This window comes from Tachysurus fulvidraco, chromosome 20 (assembly GCF_022655615.1).
Source record: "Tachysurus fulvidraco isolate hzauxx_2018 chromosome 20, HZAU_PFXX_2.0, whole genome shotgun sequence".
NCBI lineage: Eukaryota > Metazoa > Chordata > Actinopteri > Siluriformes > Bagridae > Tachysurus > Tachysurus fulvidraco.
Genome location: NC_062537.1, coordinates 7,482,507 through 7,499,616, shown reverse-complemented (window position 1 = coordinate 7,499,616; position 17,110 = coordinate 7,482,507). Strand labels below are relative to the sequence as shown.

Here is a 17,110-nt window from a genome sequence, read left to right as displayed (position 1 = left end):
GGTGGGGTTGAGGAGATCCTCGAAGTGCTCCTTCCACCGTCCGAGGATGTCACCAGTCGAAGTCAGCAGATTCCCACTCCCACTGTAAACAGTGTGAGCAGGGCACTGCTTCCCCCCCTTCTGAGGCGCCGGACGGTTTGCCAGAATTTCTTCAAGGCCAACCGATAGTCCTTCTCCATGGCCTCACCGAACTCCTCCTAGACCCGAGTTTTTGCCTCTGCAACCACCCGGGCTGAAGCTCGCTTGGCCCTCCGGTAACTATCAGCTGCCCCCGGAGTCCCCCGAGCCAACCAGGCTCGATAGGACTTTTTCTTCAGCTTGATGGCATCCCTTACTTCCGGGGTCCACCACCGGGTTCGGGGATTGCCGCCACGACAGGCACCGGAGACCTTACGGCCACAGCTCAGTGCGGCTGCATCGACAATGGAGGTGGAGAACATGGTCCACTCGGACTCAATGTGTCCAACCTCCCTCCCTGTCCAACTTCCTCCCCTGCCATTGGACCCAACTCACCACCAGGTGGTGATCAGTTGACAGCTCCGCCGGAGGTCAGATGAAACAACCACAAAGTCGATCATCGACTTCCGACCTAGGGTGTCCTGGTGCCATGTGTACTGATGGACACCCTTATGCTTGAACATGGTGTTCGTTATGGACAAACTGTGACTAGCACAGAAGTCCAATAACAGAACACCACTCGGGTTCAGTTCGGGGGGGCAGTTCCTCCCAATCACGCCCCTCCAGGTGTCACTGTCGCTGCCCACGTGAGCGCTGAAGTCCCCCAGTAGAACGACGGAGTCCCCGGTCGGGGCACTTTCTAGCACCCCTCCCAGAGACGCCAAGAAGGTCGGGTACTCTACACTGCCATTTGGCCCATAAGCACAAAGAACAGTGAGGGACCTCTCCTTGCCCCGAAGGCACAGGGAAACGACCCTCTCGTTCACCGGGGTGAACTCCAACACATGGCTGCTGAGCTGGGGTGCTATGAGCAAGCCCATACCAGCCCGCCGCCTCTCACCGCGGGAGAGTCCAGCCTCTCTCGAGGAGTTGGGTTCCAGAGCCCAAGCTGTGTGTGGAGGCAAGCCCAACTATCTCTAATCGGTATCTCTCAACCTCCCGCACCAGCTCAGGCTCCTTCCCCCCCAGCGAGGTGACATTCCATGTCCCTAGAGTCAGATTCCGTGTCCGGAGATTGAGTCGCCGAGGCTCCCGCCTTCGACTGCCACCCAATCCACATTGCACCAGCCCCTTACGGTTTCTCCTGCAGGTGGTGGGCCCACAGGAGATAGGCCCCACGTCACTCCTTCTGGCTGAGCCCGGTTGGGCCCCATGGGGTAAGACCCGGCCACCAGGCGCTCGGATGCGAGCCCCAACCCAGGGCCTGGCTCCAGGGTGGGGCCCCGGTTGCGCTATACCGGGCGACATCACGGACCTTGTTTTAATTTTCTTCATAAGGGTTTTTGAACCACTCTTTGTCTGGCCTGTCACCTAGGACCTGTTTGCCTTGGGAGACCCTACCAGGGGCTGAAAGCCCCAGACAACATAGCTCCTAGGATCATTCAGGCATGCAAACCCCTCCACCACAATAAGGTGGCAGTTCAAGGAGGGAAATAATAATAATAATAATAATAATAATAATAATAATAATAATAATAATAATAATAATAATAATAAGTATGCAAGAGAATAAGAATGTGCTTTAGCAAGCACATTAATAATAATAATAAGTATGCAGAATAACAATAACGATGCTTTGCAAGCACCATTAATAATAAGTATGCAAGAGAATAAGAATGTTGCTTTAGCATGCACCATTAATAAGTATGCAGAATAACAATAATGATGCTTTGCAAGCACCATTAATAATAATAATAATAATAATAATAATAATAATAATAATAAGTATGCAGATAAGTATCTGCCTCCGCCTTGTGTGTGTGAAGTTTGCATGTTCTCCCCGTGCCTTGGGGGTTTCCTCCGGGTACTCCGGTTTCCTCCCCCGGTCCAAAGACATGCATGGTAGGTTGATTGGCATATCTGGAAAATTGTCTGTAGTGTGTGAGTGTGTGAGTGAATGAGAGTGTGTGTGTGCCCTGTGATGGGTTGGCATTCCGTCCAGGCTGTATCCTGCCTTGATGCCCGATGACGCCTGAGATAGGCACAGGCTCCCCGTGACCAGAGAAGTTCGGATAAGCAGTAGAAAATGAATGAATTTTGTATAGTGCCTTTAAAAGATGCTTCCCACAGTGCTTGACATAAAAGATGAAAGTAAAAGATACACATAACAGTACAGGCACTAAAACTAACCATACAAAAATAAAAAGCCAATAAATAACAAAGAAATCAGATAAAAGCCACCCTAAATAAGTACGTTTTAAGGTGGGATTTAAAAACATCCAGGGATTCTGCATTCCTAATCTCTGAGGGCAAGGATTCCACAATTTGGGAGCCAAATAAGAAAAATCCCGATCACCCATAGTTTTTAGCCGTGTTGTTTGGACAGTTAGAAGACTAGCTTCAGAAGAGCGTAGAGCATGTGTAGGAATGTAGGGGGTTAACAGCTCACACAAATATTGAGGGGCCAAATTATTCAAGGCCTTATAATTGAGCATGAGAATTTTAAAATCAATATGAAAACTAACAGGAAGCCAGTGCAATTTTTCCAGGATATGTGTGTGATGTGCTCCCTTGCACTGGTCCTAGTCAGAATTCTAGCAGCTGAATTTTGTACCAACTGTAATTTACTTAAGGTAGCTTTATGAACTCCAGCCAGCAAAGCATTACAGCAATCAAGACATGAACAGACAAAAGTGTCGATTAACTTTTCAGCCACAGAAAAAGTCAACATGGGACATAATTTGGTAATGTTTCTGAGATGAAAAAAATATGCTTTGACAGTGTTACGAACACTGCTTAGGCAGAGCTTGGTAAGTTTATCCTGATCTGGTAATATAAGCAATGATTGACAATGTTTTCCTTTCTTCTGTGTTTTCTGTGTTTGAATCATGCTTATAAAACCTCATGTTACGAATGTTTGGGGGCCTTCCTCTTTTATGCTACATGAGGAGCATTGCTGCTATCAACTGTGATGTAAGAAGATAAAAGCATGAGACAATTTTAAAATGATCAAATGATCTAAATGCACAATTCTAAAATTACTAAATAAAACACTAGTCTAGTGATACAATTTTTTACTTAGTAATTTTAAAATGATCAAATGAGCTAAATGAACAATTCTAAAATTACTAAGTAAAAACACTAGTGGTACCTGAAACTGAAACAGGTGTGTAGACTTTTAATATAAATTGTATAATTTATATTAAAAGTCTACACACCTGTTTCAGTTTCAGGTTATAGTATATAAACCAGGTTAAGTTGTATCAGATCTTTATCCACGTTTAGTGTGACTTAGCAACCAACACAGCTGAAGTGATAAATAAAAACACAAAACCTTTTAGTGGAAAAAATACAATAATCTCTTTTGCGCAAATTTTGTTACAACACCTTTTGCTTGTAATAAAGCACTCATTATAAAGTCTTTTTGGATAAGGGTCTAGTAATTTTTTGGCAAATGTATTTCATTCTTCCTTTTTACTTTAAGTAATTTAACAGGATTGACCCTAAAGCGTTAGTTTGACATGCATGAGAGACAAGTCACATTTGAGTTTTGATTCTATTTCAAAAATATATTTGTGCACGTGAATGGTAAATTCTATAGAAATCCATTGACATTACATTATGATGTTATATTTAGTTATTTAAAATCATAATATAAATAATGCAATGATAATTATGTGATATGTTTGATCTGATTTTGGGCTCCACATACTTATAGCTGAATTCTGAATACCAGTGTGTGCAATTTAGGTACAGTATTAACTCTACACTATGTGCAACAAGTCAACTCTGAATAAAGTCCTATATGATTTTATATGTTTAAATTATATATGACTGATACTATTACTATGCATTGCTGCATAGCATCACACCTCAATGGTGTATTGAAACTCAAGCTTTTGTCTTTCAGCAATATGCAGCTGGGAAAATAGTACAAATGCAGATCTTTTGCAACCAAACATACTGCCAGTTTCTGATCTGCTTTTTGATTTATGCACAGTTGGAAAAGTGAAAATTGTGTCAAATTACTGGTCAGTGCACTAGTTCTTATTCCTTAGTCTGAATGATGAATATTCTTTTTAAAAATCCCCTCTATGAAAACTGTGTAAAAACATTAATGAGCCTTTATTTGAATAAACAAATGCATTAAACTGTATACTACAAAAACTGACCATATGATGCATTGTTAATTTTTTTATATTGTCTCTTTCTGCACATTTTGCATCAGCAAAAATGGAACAATTATAGCTGTGCCTTTGATAGAAAAGTGCGACATGCCAGTGAATTCTGCTAATGTAACCAACACAACAGGTAGGAAAACCTCTTTTAATGTCTTGTGACATAGGCATGCCAAGAATATACACTGCACAGAATGTTCCTCTCAAAACATTAGTCTTGAAGGACAATGATCCTAGGCATACCTTTAAAGCTGTAACAATAAAGCTTAAAGACAAATAAGTGAAATTATTGGAGTGAGAGTTACACACATTGACCTGAATCATATATTAAGAATGTGGACTGAACCAAGAAGCATGTCTAAGCAAGGAGGCTCACACATATGTTACAAAAAGTTACACTAGTTCTGTCAGGAGGAATAGACAAAAAATCTGATGTCTTATGAGAAGCTTGTAGAAGGCTACTGTACATAAACTTTAATTAATTTGCATGCAATTTAGAATGCTGAATTCATTAACTGCTAAAAAGTATATGAAAAACAATTATGGAAAAATAAAGTTAAAAAATAAGTTTTGGGCTTATTCTGTCCACTGCAGTGACAGGGACCATACTTCAGGTTTGGTGCTACAGTATACGATAACCTGAGGTCAAGCTAATATTTACCTTATTTTCATGAACTTGGGACCACAATTGCTAATAATAACTTCAAGGATGTTAAATCATTGCAGTGCATGATTAAATAGCAAATCTGCAGTGCTGAACACTGACAGGAGTCTGGGCAGAACAACAAATTAAAAGAGATTTAGAAAAACAGTCAGTGATTACCACAATATTGTATGCCTTTTATATGTTGTATGTCTGTTGTGTGTCTGGTGGAGTTGTGGGGTGTGGGGAAACAGAGTGAGGATTGGCAGTCAGAATCATAGACATGTGACATGGATTGCAGCTATGCTGGCATAGGCATACATCATTACATTTTATTTTAAAAATGGAGTGGTTTCTTGTGCCTCGTAATTCTAGTTTAGCACTTTTGGCCATAAATAGACAACAATCACTGACTGAAATTCTGAAGTTCAATTAATGTCTATGCCCAATCGTTTCATTTTGTAATCTAAGTGCTTAATCTAAGTGCTTCTTTTATGTCATAAAATGGAAAAAAAAAAAATTAAAAACGTAAGCCCAAGACCTATTTTACAAATATTATTTGTAATGATTTAGCTCCTCCTGTAAATAAACTGGCGTGCCCTTAGCTCCTGCGTTGAAAATTCTCTGGTGCCCCTGGTCAGAATGCTGTGTCTGAATGTGCTGGATTGCATACAATAGCCTGGTGAATCTGCCACTAAATGGCACATATAATGCTTTGTGGGGAAGGATAGGTTGTATGGTTTGGGCTTGAGAGTCTGGGAAGTGCAACAATGCAAGTGCCACAACTCTTCATTTAGCCCTCACCTGGACAATAAAGACACTTGTGTATGACTGCTGTTCATAGACCAGTACAGCATTCAACACAATCATCCCTCAACACCTTGATTGAGAAGCAGAGCCTACTGGAACTAAACACCTCCAGGAACCAGGATCCATGGTGTTGCATGCTGTGACATTTTGCTTGAAGCACTAAAGGGAAATTGTAAGGGAAATTGCAGGTCACCCAAATCTTCAATTCTTTCACAAAAACTTGGCAAACAATGCCATAATAATAATTTTTTGTGGACAGGGGCATTGTCATGCTGGAACATATTTGGACTCTGTGGTAACAGTTTGGGGAAGGTCCACATATACAGTAGCTGTTATAGTATAACAGGTGTCTACAAATGTTTGGTCATATAGTGTATGTCAGTTAGAACTTCAAATCATATAAAATATAATTTTATAATACATTAATATTACTTTATACTCACTTCACTATACTGTAAATTGGTATGTGTGTACATGGATTTAAACTCCACAGGCTCATCATCCAGTGCAGAAGCAACAGCTGAAGACCTTCTAAATCTGAGCAGGAATGCATCTTCTCTGAACTTCATACAGATACAGCAGGTTGTATCTCTGCTAGAGTCACTTATTTCTGGACCCACTGTTAGCTTGGCTCTGGGAAACATGTCTATCAACATTGTCAGCAATCTTATAAACGCACCTCCTAATATGCTGGCATCCATATCAACCAGGTAAAAATGACCAGATTGACTTGTAGCCCTTGAATAGAACCGAATAGACTAGAATTATACTCCATGTGACAATTAAGTGTTGTGCATAATGAACAGCATTATCAATTATATACAATATATATTGTATTCTGCTTTTCTGTTACACAATATTATATTTGAAAGCAAAGTGAAAAAACTATTTCCTTTTCTGTGTAAGTTTTATGACGCAAAAGTTGCTGACATATTTTGCCAACTTTGAATTCAACCCTGTGTGTTAACTTCTTAAAATATATTATGTTTAAATAATAATTGCAAATACAATATATGGCAGTTTTATACACTATAATAAATATTATATCTTTTCTGATTTGATAAGAATTATTGGCATTGTGGATACTGTTGGATTGAAGCTGGTTGTGCAGGGACAGAGTCAAAGTATTCTTTCCCCATCTGTGGCTCTGGCAGTAAAACGGGTGGATGGAGCTCTTTTTCCAGAGACCACATTCACTATCACTGGCCCCTTCGACTTGCAGGTAACATCTATTCACACTGTTTAGGAAAAAAATTGTCATAAATAATACAAATATTTACTTAGTGATTGTATAGCAATTAGAAAGACTAATGCTGTCCCATTTTTGTTTCCATTTTAGAAACACTGTGATTTATGTAAACTGTAAAATAAGAATGTTAGGGGAAAAATTAATATTGATCACATAGTGGTTAAATGGTGATAGTAATTAAAAACTAAATTGTAAATTAACCTATAATAACATGAGAACCAAATATTATAGATTTAATATATCTCTTCTAATGTATTTTAGATTGGCCCAAGGTTGAATAGAACTGATTCCAGCTCTCCTCAGGGTTCTATAACGCTCCCTGCTTCCCTCACAGCAAACCTCACTCCTCAACAGCAACAACTGGCCTCGAGAGTACAATTTAATTTCTACCAGAAGACCACTTTATTCCAGGTTTGTTCTTTTTCAAATAATAGTTATTTTTTAATTGATTAATTGTGTACACAATATCTGGCTGCATTGAGAGGTTTAATTGGTCAGTTGAACACTGCAGTTATGCAGTGTGTTTGTTTGTGTGTGTGTCCCCGCATGTTTTTTCTATCTGTGTCAACCTGACATGCATTCAGTGTTGTCATTACAATCTACAGGACAAAGCTTTAAACCCAAACATCAGCCAGCTGATCAGTGGGGTTCTTGCCTCCAGTGTGGCTAACCTGTCCATCTCTAATTTGACAGACCAAATAGTTTTTACCCTAAAGAACACAGAAATTGTTGAGGTCAGTAATAAAAAAGCTTTTTTTAAAGGCAACTTTTAATTTTTTTAATAGCTGTTCATTTTTATCATGGTTGTATGGTAAATAAATATTTAATATTTATACATTTATTATTGTCAAACCCAGTGTCCACATGGTAACTGTTCCCGATCCTGTGTATTTTGGAAATTCAACTTAAACGGTGAGGACTATAATTAATCTGAATAACAGAAACATATAAATGGTAATATTGTCAAAGTAAAATCAATAGTAGAGGTTAAGAAAACCTGGTTTATATCAGATGCAGAAGCACTTCAAAAAACATATTTTAAGCTGTGCTACTTCCCAAAAGTGGAAATGTGTCCCTGCATATTGAACTAGACCAGGGGTCGGCAACCCGCGGCTCCGGAGCCGCAAGTGGCTCTTTCATCCCTCTGCTGCGGCTCCCTGTAGATTTGGAAAATAAATATTTAATTTAGATGTATTTTATTTTACTTAGTTTTTTTTATGTAATTATAAATTCTAAGATTATGATACTCTTGTAATATTAAAATAAACCGTGTTTAGTTTTTTGTCGCTCAAAATACGCGTCGTAACCGCCGACTTGCGAAATCCGAAACAGAAGCAGACGCATATTTGTTTTGCTACAGCCGGCAAGTTAATATTATGGTGTAATGCAGGGCTGTCAAGTGTCATGCATTGATTGTGACAGTCACGCATTTGGGTCTTTTCTCACGGTCTCCCGCCACACATCGTATTTCTCATGGAGAAAAACTTTTTGACTATTTATCATATTTAATAAGCCGCAGCGCCCAAAATGTATTTGTCCGCACCGCTGTCTCTATGGAACCAGGCAGGAATCAAGCGCGTCTCAGTTCTTAATCGAGCCTGACACTTATCAGCCAATCAAAAAAAGTGGCTACACAATAGCCAATCAGAAAATAGCACTATCTGGGTAAGATTAAACGCAACAACCAATGAAAAAAATTGGGGTGGGGGTGGATGGGGGTTGGAGATGTCACGCTTGCCTGTCTTCAAAACTTGAGAGCCCTGCCATGAATACGAAGAGGACTCAATTAGACATTGAACATTTTATTTAAAAGTAACCTTCAGCCCAGCGTCTTTATTATTAAGGTTTGTTCAAACTGCTCAAAATATTTTTGTTTGCCTGCAGAAATGAAATTTTGTTTACTCTGTAGCAGTTCATTGATTTCATAAATGTAACACATTACAGTTTTTTTCTATACTTTCCATGAAGGTAAGAAACGATATATGCAGTGTTCTCTTCATTTTAGATGTCAAATGGGTTTTGTGGCTCCCTGTGTTTTTTTTTCTGTGGGAAACGGGTCCAAATGGCTCTTTGATTGTTTAAGGTTGCCGACCCCTGAACTAGACTATAGGCAAGCATATCTTCAGAATTTAAATATATCATTAAAACAAATTAAGTGTTGTCCACACATTCTTCAACTCATCCTTTAATCATTTGTTCAATCAATGCAACATTGTTATATAATGTAACTGCATTTTTCATTGTTAGATGGTTCTGGTGGCTGGAGCTCTAAAGGTTGCATTGTGCTGAATCAGAGTCAAGCTGAGACGATTTGTGGCTGTAACCATCTGACCAGCTTTGGTGTTCTCTTGGTGAGAGAAATCATTACCTCTCATTGACTCTCTAATAAAAAAAAAATAGAAACTAGATTTGTAAAGTTCCTCGCGACAAACTTTGATGTTGGCTTTGACATGCAAGTGTTCACAAAGGCCGGTGCATTTTGGAGGCGAGTGGACAAAGATTGCGAAAGCTGTAGTTTTTTATCTAGCTTGTTCAACAGCATTTTTAAGAGTTGAGAAGGTGCCTGAGGGTAGGTGGAGAAGCCGATCTTTGGAGTAGAAGGGTCTAGTGCAGATGTTTAAGAACAAGGGTGATGTGCAGAGTTGTAGCAACTACAGAGGCATAAATTTGATGAGCCACACGAAGCTATGGGAAAGAGTAGTGGAAACTAGGCATTAGAAAGGAGGTGGATATTTGTGAGCAGCAGTATGGATTCATCCTCAGAAAGAGCACTATCGGTGCAATTTTTGCTCTGGAATGTTAACAGAGAAGTACAGAGATCGTCAGAAGGAGTTGCACTGCATCTTTGTGGATTTACAGTAGATAAAGCATATGACAGGGTGCCAAGAGAGGAGCTATGGTATTGCATGTCATTGTAAGATATAAGGAGTGGCAGAGAAGTATGTCAAAGTAGTTCAGAATATGTATGAGAGGAGTATGACAGAAATGAGATAGTGCTGTAGGTAAGACAGAGGATTTCAAAGTGGAGATTAGGCAGTAATCACCAGTGGACACTGATTTTTGCGGATGATGTGATCTGTAGTGATAGTAGGGAGCAGGTGGAGGAACATCTGGAAAGGTGGAGGTATGTGAGACTGTAGCAGAAAGGAAAAGATGTGAGGCAGAGCTGGAGGTGGCAGAGATGATTATTTCACGGTTCTCTTTATGAGTGATGAGGATTGACAGGATTAGGATCGAGCACATCAGAGGGACAGCTTAGGTTGGCTATTTCGGGGACAAGGTTAGAGAGGCTAGATTGAGATTGAGGTTTGGACACGTACAGAGGAAGGAGATGGCTATATTAGTAGAAGGATATTGGAAATATAGCTGCCAATTAAGAGGTCAAGAGGAAGGCCAAAGATGAGATATATGGATATGAAAAAGAATGTAAAGGTAATTGGTGTGAGAGTAAACAGATGATTCGCTGTGGCGACCCCTAACCGGAAAAGCCGAAAGAAGAATAAGAATTACTAAAAGATATAATTGTTCTATTTCTCTTTGTGACACTGGCTAATTGTGGGCACCCCTGAGCACATGTACAGTAAGGCATGTAGTGCTCTATTCAAACCCCTTGACACTGAATGAAAAGCAGTTCAAATAAATATTGAGTAAACACAAATTATCCCCAGATTGGATACTTTTTATAGGTGAAATTTGATACAATTTATACTTATGTGGTAGATATAAAATGAGTATTGGTTAGGAATTAGTGTTGACTAATTTAGGGTCAAAGCCAAAAAAAGAGACCAATTTAAATCAAAAGGCAAGGGAAAATAGTGCTTTGTCAGTGCTCATATAATGTTCATAGAATCCTTATTTATTGATCAGCACAAAAGGTGCCCCTTTTTGTGGTCCAAAAACTTATTTCTACCACAGAAGGAATTTATTAGTTAATGAAGAAAAGTTCATATAAACAAGTATGTGGATATCTGATTATTCCTACTGTATAGTGTGTTGAACAGTCCAAATTTGGTCTCTCCCTTGCTCCCACAGCCACCACTAGATTTTAGAAGTCTGTGTGAATATCTTCCAATTCAGCCTTAAGAGCTGAATAGCATTAGTGAGGTCATAGCTTTTAGTCATTGCATTAGTGAGGATTACACACATGGACAAAATTGTTGGTACTCTTTTTGTTGGTCACAGAAAAAAACTTTAATCTGACAGAAGTAATAATAAATAAAAATTGTATGAATGTTAACCAGTGAAAGTCAGACATTGCTTTTCAACCATGCTTCAACAGAATTATTTAAAAATAATAAACTCATGGAGCAGGCCTAGACAAAAATGATGGTACCCCTAACTTAATATTTTGTTGCACAACCTTTTGAGGCAATCACTGCAATCAGACAATTCCTGTAACTGTCAATGAGACTTCTGCACCTCTCAGCAGGTATTTTGGCCCACTCCTCATGAGCAAACTGCTCCAGTTGTTTCCAGTTTGAAGGGTGCCTTTTCCAGATGGCATGTTTCGGCTCCTTCCAAAAGATGCTCAATAGGCTTGAGGTCAGGGCTCACAGAAGGCCACTTTAGAATAGTCCAATGCTTTTGTCTTAGCCATTCTTGGGTGTTTGTAGCTGTGTGTTTTGGGTCATTGCAAAAGGACAAGACCCATGACCTGTGACTGAGACCAAGCTTTCTGACACTGGCCAGCACATTTCTCTCTAGATTCCCTTGATAGTCTTCAGATTTCATTGTACCCTGCACAGATTCAAGATGCAGCAAAGCAGCCCCAGAACATAACAGAGCCTCCTCCATGTTTCACAGTAGGGACAGTGTTATTTTCTTGATATGCTTAATTTTTCCATCTGTGAACATAGAGCGGATGTGCCTTGGCAAAAAGTTCAATTTTTGTCTCATCTGTCCATAGGACATTCTCCCAGAAGCTTTGTGGCTTGTCAACATGTAGTTTGGCATATTCCAGTCTAGCTTTTTTATTTGTTTTTAACAATGGTGTCCTCCTTGGTCATCTCCCATGTAGTCCACTTTGGCTCAAACAACGACAGATGGTGCGATCTGACACTGATGTTCCTTGAGCATGAAATTCACCTTGGATCTCTTTAGAAGTCTTTCTGGGCCCTTTTGTTACCATTCAGATTATCCGTCTCTTTGATTTGTCATCAATTTTCCTCCTGCGGCCACGTCCACAGAGGTTGACTACAGTCCCATGGATCTTAAATTTCTGAATAATATGCGTAACTGTAGTCACAGGAACATCTAGCTGCTTGGAGATGGTCTTATAGCCTTTTCCTTTATCATGCTTGTCTATAATTTTCTTTCTAATCTCCTGAGACAACTCTTTCCTTCGCTTCCTTTTGTCCATGTTGAGTGTGGTACACACCATGTCACCAGACAACACAGTCACTACCTGGAGCACTATATATAGAACCAATGACTGATTACAAGATTGTAGACACGTCGTTTCTAGGGGTACCATCATTTTTGTCTAGGCCTGTTCCATGAGTTTATTTTTTTAAATAATTCCTTTGAAGCATGGTTGAAAAGCAATGTCTGACTTTCATTGGTTAACATTCATAAAATTTTTATTTATTATTACTTTTGTCAGATTAATGTTTTTTCTGTGACCATTGTGAGTTTTTCTTTCATTGACCGAAGGGTACCAACAATTTTGTCCACGTTTGTAGCTCTTAAGGCTGAATAGACAGAAATGCATGGTACACAGTAAGCATTCCAAATCATCCTGATAGTGGTCCACGTGGTTGAGTTTCATGACGATTTTCACCATCCATGTTTTATAGGGGCTGATTTTGTGTACAAAATCATTGTTAGGTCAGCACTATTATCATAGTTAGGGTAAAGGTCTTTCATTTGCTTAGTTATTTTTGTATACATTGTTATAATAGGACCTTTCCAGAGAAGGCATAAACAATCGTTTGCAGGATAATATCCTAACCTTCATCACCTGTATTGGCTGTGGCATCTCTGCTATTTTCCTCTCCATCACCCTGATGACTTATCTGGCTTTTGAGTAAGTTTTGCACAAATTTCATGTTGTAAAGGCAATGTAGAATATACAAGTGTCTCAATGTGTATAGTAAAGCCAGTATTATTTAGGAACTTAATTTATTTAAGAACAATATTTTCTACTTCTCTTGTAGGACATTGCGTAAGGATATGCCATCAAAAATCTTGATCCATCTGTGTTTGGCTTTGCTTCTATTGAACCTGACATTCCTACTGGATGCTTGGCTGGCTCTCTACCCCAATGTTGTGGGTCTCTGCATCTCCACAGCATTCTTCTTGCACTACTTCCTTTTGGCATCTTTCTCCTGGATGGCCATGGAGGCTGTCCACATGTACCTTGCCCTTGTTAAAGTTTTTAATACATATATATCCCTCTTCATAGTCAAATTAGGACTTGCTGGCTGGGGTATGTTGATAAATGTTGCAATGCTGTAACATTCACATAGCTGATTCTATTTTATATATCATGTTTAGTTGTTAAATTGTTCTTTCTTTCTTTCTTTCTTTCTTTCTTTCTTTTCATTTAAGGTATTCCTCTAATTGTGGTCATAATTGTGATAGCCATTGATAAAAACAATTATGGCATGGTGTCTTATGGGAAGTTTGAAGATGGAACCACCGATCAATTGTAAGTGTATTAAATTGTTTAATTCAATACACAGATTGAAATCAGGTGTGTAACTGTGTGATCTTGTCATCTTTCTCCATGTAGTTGCTGGCTGAAGAATGATATAGCCTTCTATGTTGCAGTGGTAGCATACTTCTGCATTGTCTTCTTACTGAGCCTTAGCATGTTCATTGTGGTAATGGTTCAGCTTTGTCGAATTAAGAGGCAAAATCCCCATAATCTACAACATCGGCGTGTCCTACAAGATTTGCGGAGTGTGGCAGGGCTTTCTGTTCTTCTAGGCCTTACCTGGGGATTTGCTTTTTTTGCCTGGGATGCTGTCAACTTGCCCTTTATGTATCTGTTTGCCATCTTTAACTCACTGCAAGGTATGCACACAAGCACTAACTGTACATGTTCTAATATCTCTTTAAGCATGTTCTGTAGTATCAAATACATTTATTTGGTTCACTGGCTACTGACTACAGTTTGATATTTCCTAGTTTCTAGTGCTAGAAAATATTTTAGCAATAAAGTTGTAGCAAACCATTTGAAACAAGGCATAGGTCACTAACAGGCGGACCGCGGTCCGGGTCCGGACCCAGAAGCTGTCCAATCCGGACCCGGACCTACAGCCAAAACAAAAGGCTATGATTTAAAACTTGACGAAGCGCTTTTATTTTTACACGGCACAGCTTTTGTAGTCTTTACAGTAAATGTCATGGAAACGCACAGACCAATCAAGTCTGTGCAGTCCTGAAGTAAACACTGCGACTCAACAGTGCAAGACAGATGAGAGTGAATTAGAGTAAAGTTACACATGAAAGAAAGATAGCGATATATGTAGAAAACAAAGTGAGAGAAACAGACGAGTGAGACGGAGAAAGGGAGAGAAACAGACGAGTGAGACAGATAAAGGGAGAAACATAAGGTAAGCTGAGTGTATACTTGATTGTAAGTCTGAGATTGATTGATTTAGTTTCTCCATAAAGCTGGCCCAGACCTGAGAGATGAATTGCAGACCCCAGTCAATTACAATCTGCTAGTTACACAAAACTGTACTGTACAGAACTCTACTGTGGTGAAAGCAAAGGATAGAATGGGGAGAGGTATCAGGTGCAGGGACTTTAGAAGTGATCAATTACTACTATATGGTGGTTTTACCTTGGAATTCCATCAGATCGGTAAGGAAGTGGCCGGATCTCATTTCCAGTTGATATTGGTGAAAGGATAGGGGGAAATGATGTCTTCATTGTCAGGCCTAGGTTCTACCAAGTAACTGTGTGACAACGTGTCTTCTTTGGTGTTCTTAGAGCCTGAAAGGTTTGATATGATAGGGTGGATTGGAAGCAAGTGTTGAAGAGAGGCTTAACGGAGGTTCAGGTGCTTTGCAGTTCTGACATATTCAAGAATCTTGTGTTGACAAAGGGATGCTCCACCCCCTTGTGCAAATGCTGCTATTCCTCCAGTGGTACTTTCACAATGAATATTGTGAAAGGACATCTGTTAAGGAGGCATCAACCTCAACAACAAAGGTTTTAGGTGGGTTTGAATGCTTGAGAACCGGAGATATGGTGATGCTGTCTTCAATAACGTCATGGCTTGCTCTGCAGCCTGGTTACATGGCAGGCGTTTGGACCACACTGTAGCAGTAACATGAGGGGGTGGGCTCTTAATCCCTATTTTCTCCACATATTGAGATATCCTTCATATTGTTCTCTCTTGGTCAATACTGTTTCTTAATGAGATCCCATACAAATCTATTTGCAGTCCATGGCTTCAGCGATCAGAGGTCAATAAAACAGCTAATCTTTATTTATGGCTAATTTATGTTTGAAAAAATTATTTTTATTTCTTTTTCCCTTTTGCCTTTTAATATTTGATATATCGCTATGAAGTTGTAAATGATCTGCTATAATTTATCTTGAGTTCATCTATCTATCTATCTATCTATCTATCTATCTATCTATCTATCTATCTATCTATCTATCTATCTATCTATCTATCTATCTATCTATCTATCTATCTATCTAAATCTAACACATTTTGAAGGTGCATTTATGACTCACTACCTTTTTGTCTACTTCAGGCTTCTTTATCTTTGTGTTCCACTGTGCCGTGAAGGAGAATGTCAGAAGACAGTGGAAAATACACTTCTGCTGTGGAAAACTGAGGCTTGTTGAGAACTCTGGTGTGTTTGTTTTATTCAGCAAATGTTTTGACATGTCATGGCAATGGAATGTATTGTGCATTAAAGTGTTTAATTTAATTTGTTTCAATTATGTTGGATGTGTTCCAGTTATTTTGTGTGTGTACATATATATCAGAATTTATACACAATATTTCTGCATTTGGATAACAGACTGGAGTCACAGCGCTACACAGAGGACCAAGAAATCCACCATAAATAGACTTACCTCCTCATTTAGATCAGCAAAATTATCCAAGTCAAACAACTCATCCAGTTCCTTCTTGGTCAATGACAGCTCAGGATCAGACAGGTCAATGGGGATCGGTGAGTGTTGGCAAGTTTCTCAATCTTTCCATTACACTTTATATCATTCTCAATCTGTCAATTAAACTATCAACATCCACCTCTTGCAACATAAAGTAAATTACGATTTAATAAATAGCATCACCTGACAAGGGTAAACTGTAATTGCCAGTTTTCTGTCTGTTCTATTCCTAATCACAGGCAGTCCGTTAGATGACCGTGCAATCACAGAGCAGGAGAACCCCAGCTTAGATGTAGTCCTGAATGAGATCAACCATAAGTACTGGAGCCAGAAGTCCATTTGACTTGAAAAACAATATTTATATTTGTGTTCTAATGCCATTTATGTTTATGTTGTACGTATATTCTTTAATAGTAAATGGTATATACTGAATAAAGCATTTTTTGCTGTACCATTTACAGATGATAACCAATGTTTAGCCAAATAGTCTTCCATTATACTGGACTGGTTTACTAAAATATTAAATTAAATAAGTAATTGTTTAAGTAATTGTATGCAATTGTTTAAGTAATTGTATGCATTTCAAATAAAATGAAAAATGTTTGTCACATTCAATGAAATCACTGCAAAGGGTATTTTCAAGGTATAAAAAGATAAAAATAAAGCTTGCTTTGTAAATTAAATGAATGCTACAATTTCTCCAGTTTGTTCTTAAATCTCTCTTTGGAATCTAACACAGGAATGCAAGTATTGTTTTGGCCAAATTATGTGGTTTGTTGTGCTTTGTACAACACGGTGGCTTAGTGGTTAGCACATTCGCCTCACACCTCCAGGGTTGGGGGTTCGATTCCCGCCTCCGCCTTGTGTGTGTGGAGTTTGCATGTTCTCCCCATGCCTCGGGGGTTTCCTCCGGGTACTCCAGTTTCCTCCCCTAGTCCAAAGACGTGCATGGTAGGTTGATTGGCCTCTCTGGAAAATTGTCCGTAGTGTGTGAATGAGTGAGTGTATGAGAGTGTGTGTGTGCCCTGT

At 39.2% G+C, this 17,110-nt stretch overlaps 1 protein-coding gene across 3 annotated transcripts in view; it reads left to right on the top strand.

The window, feature by feature from the left end:
- LOC113638105 (adhesion G-protein coupled receptor G2) overlaps nt 1-16,764 on the top strand; it is a 38,113-nt gene extending 21,349 nt beyond the window's left edge. For all 3 annotated transcript variants that reach the window (XM_047805210.1, XM_047805212.1, XM_027139120.2), the window contains 15 exons: nt 4,028-4,148; nt 4,346-4,428; nt 6,242-6,458; nt 6,814-6,970; nt 7,259-7,408; nt 7,603-7,731; nt 7,855-7,909; nt 9,245-9,348; nt 12,898-13,022; nt 13,153-13,424; nt 13,547-13,646; nt 13,731-14,014; nt 15,715-15,816; nt 15,988-16,140; nt 16,321-16,764. In XM_047805210.1, coding sequence (XP_047661166.1) covers nt 4,028-4,148; nt 4,346-4,428; nt 6,242-6,458; nt 6,814-6,970; nt 7,259-7,408; nt 7,603-7,731; nt 7,855-7,909; nt 9,245-9,348; nt 12,898-13,022; nt 13,153-13,424; nt 13,547-13,646; nt 13,731-14,014; nt 15,715-15,816; nt 15,988-16,140; nt 16,321-16,424 — 2,156 coding nt within the window. In that variant the 3' untranslated portion in view covers nt 16,425-16,764. The remainder of the gene's footprint in view (nt 1-4,027; nt 4,149-4,345; nt 4,429-6,241; nt 6,459-6,813; nt 6,971-7,258; nt 7,409-7,602; nt 7,732-7,854; nt 7,910-9,244; nt 9,349-12,897; nt 13,023-13,152; nt 13,425-13,546; nt 13,647-13,730; nt 14,015-15,714; nt 15,817-15,987; nt 16,141-16,320) is intronic.
- The last annotated feature ends 346 nt before the right edge of the window (nt 16,765-17,110 follow it).